Below are 6317 nucleotides of genomic sequence, written 5' to 3'. Positions count from 1 at the left end.
GGGAACTGCTTCATCTTTCAGTAATAGCCTTTGTGCATTTAGTAATAGCCATCCAGCATTGAACTCATGTAGATTCTGGAAGCTCTCTTCAGCGCTGCATCCAGTGTAGAAAATATCACAGATTATAATGAGTTCTATTGTCTTTTGACGCGTCGCACCGCGCCGCTCGCGTCCGGTGTACACAACTCTTTCACTTCCACATGCTGCACCACATGGCCTCGCCCACTGTTCCCAGGGGCGTGTTTGAGGGTTTGTGATGTCACCAACCCGTTGTAGTCCAAAACCGGTCGTGTTTGTAGTCATTAAACTCTAAAAGACAATATCTCCATTTGCACTGAACTTTCAGCGCTGTAACTTTGCCGATACTGTTTATGCTCAAGCAGCAACATTACACACTAACTAAAGTTAAAAAAGTGAAATCGCATTGAACCACCCCTTTAAATGCAAATGAGCTGCTGCTCCTAAGCAGAGGGCGGAGCTTTAAGAGCTTGTTAGCACATATTGTTAGCAGCGCCGATTACCTCATGTAGACTCACTGAAAATGTCAGAAACTGTTCAGCCTTTTATGTTCAAACTGGAGTCAGACAATCAAGTTCAAGGTTCAAGTTTATTATTTATAAAGCATATTTGAAACTACCTTTGTTGACCAAAGTTCTGTACAAAATTAACAATGTCTATCACCAAAAAATAAAAATAGCGTTTACAAGACGTTAAACGCACAAGAAAACTTTTGAACTCAGACACTGTGGGCGCTGTTTTGATAGATAAAGGCATCTTGTTACAACTTTGGACCAGCTGCTACCAAGGCTCTGTTCCCCCTGCATCGCAGTAAAGAACTAGATGGTTCTGAATGGATAGTTGATGAATTTATGTAGCTGATGTGGAGTTGACTATCTTAAAGATACTGATTGCATATTCTGTCATGAAATTCTATAAATCACTCATGTGGGGAACTGTTGTAAGATGCTTACAGAGCCAGAGAATATATGCTGCATGAAGAACAGGTATAGTTTATAATTACGGTTATAATTTGTCATTTTGCTTTTATGACATGCTATTGCATTTGTGTTACATACTGTATTGCAGTAACATGGACTCTCTCCCTTTGTTGCATGGGTTTATGTTTATGTAGGGTTTTTTTTTTTGTTTGTTGTAGTTCTTAAAGAGAGAATTCTTTAAACTTTGAGTTCCCTTAAACTTTGAGAGTCATAACTTTGCAGATGTTGTTTATGCCACAAGTATAATAGGATTTTCAACAGCACAAGGGCATAGAGCCGGCCTAAATTGCTGCTGCCGCCCCAGAGGTCACACTTGATCCCACATCACCCTCGATATTTTCCTTTCTAAACCACCAGCTTCCCCTGTCACAGCCACGGAGGCCGTTCCTGTCAGTCCTGTCATGGCCAAGAGGACTTTCTTCACCTTTTTTATGGCCGTCCTGCAAGCCTGGACCACACACACCTCCCTGCTGGCTTCCTCTGACACTGGACCAGCCTGCCAGCCAGACCCGACCCCCAGCCCGGAGGCCGTTCCAGATCAGCCCGTGTCGTGGCTTTTGCCATCTCTGTGAAAAATCACTTTTGAAAAAAATCATTGTTTGAAAACAAACTGCTTTGGCCACCCATGAGAAAATAAGCTACTACAGTGCGAGGTGAACACAATATTTTCAATTCACTAACGAGCGAAGCATGGCAGTTGCTCAGTGTCTGGATGTCCAGATTGCAAATCTTGATGTGATTGTAAAGAAAGATTGTAAAAACTTTTAAGATATATAAAATATATAAACAAATAAATGATGTTGGCATGGTAGCACATTTTCCACAACGGGCACCTATCCAAAAGGGTATTTGTAATAATGGCAGAGGTCTGAATATAGTGACGCTGGTTAAACTGTAACAGCATACATAAACAAACCAACTTAAGTACCGTATCCAGACACAATATTTTAAACTAACCATTCGGAGCCGCTGAGATGCAACTTCTTCATCCGGTGCTTCTCCATCCGGATCAGATTCTGGGTCAAACTGTCAACATTAGCACATGGTACCTTGGCCGCAAACTGGTTAAGGCCACACCCACCTCCACCTTGCTCCGCCTCTCTCCTCCTCATTAGCATTTAAAGCTATATACATAGAAATGGCACATAAGGAAAGCTCATTGTGGCACTGGCGCTCAAAGTGGCTGAAATTCTGCACCAAGGCTGAATTTCAGGAAAGAGACTTCAGATACAGTACTAGGGACCACTTAGGCCTATATAAAAGCATCCAAAAAGCAGCATGTCATGGGACCTTTAACAAATATAATCTAAACTTTTACATATGATCATTTTGTTATTGTTTCTTTCCCCGCTGTGTCAGACACCGTTTCTCATCATGATTTTTTTTCCATAGATAAAAGGGTCTTAAAAAGGACAGGAAGACACTCTTCACCTACAAACACACTTGCTCTCAGTGCCCATTCTCTCACGCACAAAATGTTCGTCCACCCAAAAGATCAAACCACATTTCTGAAAAAAAAATGACCGCAGAAGGTTTCAGTTTGACTCAGAAACCAAACTAAAAAAACTGGTCCTGTGAGAGGCTACAAAGTTTTTACTTTGGTTTTTCAATACACTAAAATTAAGAACTGAATTAATATACACAATTTTAAAATCACTAGATTTATGCACTATTTTACCATGAAATGTAGTTCATACACACAATATTCTTCTATTCTTCTTCCATTTAACACTGACTACATTTTTTTTTTTTTTTTCTTTATAGATTTATTTTTGGCATTTTTGCCTTTATTATGATAGCACAGTGATTAGACAGGAAGCGAAGTCGGACAGAAAGATGGGGAAGGGATCGGGAAAAGACCACGAGCCGGGACTCGAACTTGGGTCGCCCGAAGCGCATTGGCATTACATGTCAGCGCGCTGCCCATGAGACTACTTTTTAAAAGTATAAATTATAAAAATAAAGAATATGTTCATTCATTAAGAATTGTTAAAGTCTTAATAAGAGCCAGATGAACTATAACATTATATGCGAATGCAGAGAATGAATCTAGGAGGGTCAAACTCTGTTGTGGGAGGATTCACATATAGAGTGTTTTTAGTGGATAGTTTTATTAGATCAGACACTGAACCGCTGAAGAAAATGTTTCACATGTTTGTTTTGTTCTGTTTGTGCTACCGGAGTCTGATCGGTAAGTTATAAACACATTTTTTGGTTTAATTTCTTTCTGGAGCAATAAAGCTGCTGCTACTGATCATTATTGTGAGATTTACATACTCTGAATTCAGCTGTCTGTTTGCAATTGAAATTTTAAAAGTTCAGGTCTAGAATATAAATATTACATAAATGAAATTTGATAAAATGTTAAATGTCATGGAAAACAATGGATTTTTTGGAGTGAATGTTTCAATAAAGGAATCCTTTGTCATTTTAAATCTTAACTTCAAGTATTACAAATGCAAATCTTCTCCAGCAATCATATATATATATATGATTGCAGTAATCATAAACATTCACAAAAGACATGGTGTGCATTATGGGATTCAGATGCAGTGACCATGTTTTAGCTAATGATATCCTTTATGAAGAAAAATTATTGAAAATATCCATAAGAATTAAACGTGTACTTTCAAAGCTGTAATTATTATGTATTTATTGTTTAAATCAATTATTATTGGTCTACAGCAGATACATTTAAAACAAGATTGAATTATTACTTCCCTTTTTCTTTCTTTCTTTCTTTCTTTTAGTTGCTATTTCATTTGCTTTTGTATCTGGTTTTATTCAGTTCACTTTTAAAGTTACAATCAGGCTCTGTAAACCATCATTAGCATTAATCTGTGACAAAATGTGTCCCTGTTCATGTTCTCCAGTGTTTGGTGATTCAGTGTCAGTGATGGAGGGAGATTCTGTCACTTTATACACTGATCTTACTGAAATACGTGAAGATGAAGACATACTGTGGACATTTGGAGCTAATAACTCTCTGATAGCTGAAATCAGTAGAGCTGCAGGAATCTTCTCTACATATGATGATGTTCCTGATGGGAGATTCACAGACAGACTGAAGCTGGACAATCAAACTGGATCTCTGAACATCACAAACATCACAACTGAACATGCTGGAGTTTATCAACTAGAGAAAAGTGGAGCGAAATCATCATCAAAAACATTCAGTGTTTCTGTCTATGGTGAGTAATGGGAGCATTTTTGATCATTTTTATATGATAAAATGATTAGATTTATACACATTTGTCTTTTTCTCTGATGTTTTCCAGCTCGTCTGCCTGTTCCTGTCATCAGCAGTAACTCTTCACAATGTTCATCATCATCATCAAATTGTTCATTGGTGTGTTCAGCTGTGAATGTGAGTCATGTGACTCTCTCCTGGTACAAAGGAAACAGTTTATTGTCCAGCATCAGTGTGTCTGATCTCAGCATCAGTCTCTCTCTACCTCTGGAGGTGGAATATCAGGATAAAAACACCTACAGCTGTGTGCTGAACAATCCCATCAGCAACCAGACTCAACATCTGGACATCACTCACCTCTGTCACACATGTGCAGGTACAACAGAGATGATATATGTGATTAGTTACTGATCTCTGTTTTTGTTGTAGATCAGACTGAGAAATCCATGTACATTAATGATTATCATTACAGTCTCAGTCTCTCTGATAGTGCCGATCTCTGCTGGATCTCTGTTGATTATAGCTGCAGTCGGGATGATCTGGATCTGTAGGAAATACAGAAAAACTGACCAAGGCAGGTGTTTCATACAGCTTTTAATAAACAAATAATGCTTTGAAAATATAATAAATATTATGACCAGTTCGATATTTGATGATTCACTTGGGTTTTTATAATTTAGCTTTGCTTTAACATTGACAGTCCTAACATTAACATAATTGGTTTGGTTAAGATTAAGTTGTTTTAATCTGTTATTGTTGTTGTTGAAACAGTTCAGACATGTGAAGAAGAGGTAATCTACGCTGAGCCGATGTTCTACAAAAGAAATGCACATAAATCAGTAAGATCATTTATTACTAACTTCTTTTGTCTGTCTCTAGAGCAGTGAGTCAGGTTTAGATGTGTGCATTTTATTATGGTTACGTAGACTGTGTTATGGGATACTCGGTCAGAATTTGAATATGCTTACAACATGAATGAGTGAAAATGATATATGTGGCAAAAAAATACTTTTTTTCACAAAAGAAGGCACTATAGACCTATGCAAGTCAAGACAGCTGACAGCGGCATGACATTAGGCTACACATCAAAATCAATAAGTGCTTGTTTAGATTAATTTAGGTGACTACATTATTTGTGTTTATTCTATTCTTTGGACTATTTATATATTTTTATATTTGGTTTTTATTAGAGGTATGCTAATAATGATACCCCAATATAAATATTTGCACCAGTACTATAACCAATGTCCTATGTCAGCCTAGGCAAGCCTACTGGAAAATGCACTGACAAATCTTTCCCGTTACTTAAAAACACAATACATTGTAAAAAAAAATATTTTCATGATTTATGACAACATTTTTTCTTTTGTCATATCAACTTAGATAATTAATGTGGTTCAGATGATATTTTGTGTTTCTGTTGATTAAACCAATCAACTTCATTGTATTAACTCAAATGTTCCATTTCAATGAACTTTAAGGCAACCAGGTAACTTACTTTTTGTAAGTTAAACCAACAATTATAGTGTACACAATTTCTACAACATTTACTCTTCTAATGCAATTAAAGCCACTGTCCAGTTAATTATATGTCAACAAAATGTCAACTTAAATTACATTAAACTGACTTAAAAAATGCGTTAAATCTTGCATAACATAAAGAAATTGCTTAACATACTTTGATGAGTTAAAAAAAATTTACAGACACGTTGTCATAACTTATTGATCATATAATTTTTACAGTGTGTATGCAATTTTTCTAGGGTGTTTTCCACTATACCAAATAATATTTAAGTAATATTTAAATACTTAACTTTATTTCTGTATAATACACTCATATTAGGGAGTTTTCATGTTTTGACTGTAGTAACCATATAATTTACAACAAGCTTAAAGGTACAATTTGTAAGATATTCGCAGTAAAATATCCAAAAACCACTAGGCTAGTGTTATATATTTTGTCCAGCTGATTACTAACAATATCTCTAATGTTTAAAACTACTTGTAAATCATGAGAAAATTCCCATTCTAAACAGTGATACGGCGCAGTGCAGTCGCCTGTCAATGACGTCAGTTACCTTTGTTACCGCCTTTACTGACGTAGAAACCACATGACAACAGTGCCGTGG

General features: G+C 36.5%; 1 protein-coding gene across 1 annotated transcript; it reads left to right on the top strand.

The window, feature by feature from the left end:
- The first annotated feature begins 3035 nt into the window (after nucleotides 1-3035).
- On the top strand, nucleotides 3036-4599 carry LOC137027925 (CD48 antigen-like). Its single transcript, XM_067396549.1, has 3 exons — nucleotides 3036-3189; nucleotides 3872-4189; nucleotides 4277-4599. Exons 1-3 carry the CDS (start codon nucleotides 3042-3044, stop codon nucleotides 4597-4599), a joined length of 789 nt encoding a protein of 262 aa, XP_067252650.1. The 5' UTR covers nucleotides 3036-3041.
- The last annotated feature ends 1718 nt before the right edge of the window (nucleotides 4600-6317 follow it).

Source organism: Chanodichthys erythropterus, chromosome 10 (genome assembly GCF_024489055.1).
Source record: "Chanodichthys erythropterus isolate Z2021 chromosome 10, ASM2448905v1, whole genome shotgun sequence".
NCBI classification, from domain to species: Eukaryota; Metazoa; Chordata; class Actinopteri; order Cypriniformes; family Xenocyprididae; genus Chanodichthys; species Chanodichthys erythropterus.
Note: the sequence above shows the minus strand (reverse complement) of the source record. Positions and strands in the feature narration are given on the sequence as shown.

Bases quoted from the DNA above. Each gene is read 5' to 3' on its own strand.
- LOC137027925 (XM_067396549.1), top strand. From the start codon at position 3,042: ATGAATCTAGGAGGGTCAAACTCTGTTGTGGGAGGATTCACATATAGA. The intron at 3,190-3,871 runs GTAAGTTATAAA...CATGTTCTCCAG, and splicing joins GTGCTACCGGAGTCTGATCG to TGTTTGGTGATTCAGTGTCA. The intron at 4,190-4,276 runs GTGAGTAATGGG...GATGTTTTCCAG, and splicing joins ATTCAGTGTTTCTGTCTATG to CTCGTCTGCCTGTTCCTGTC.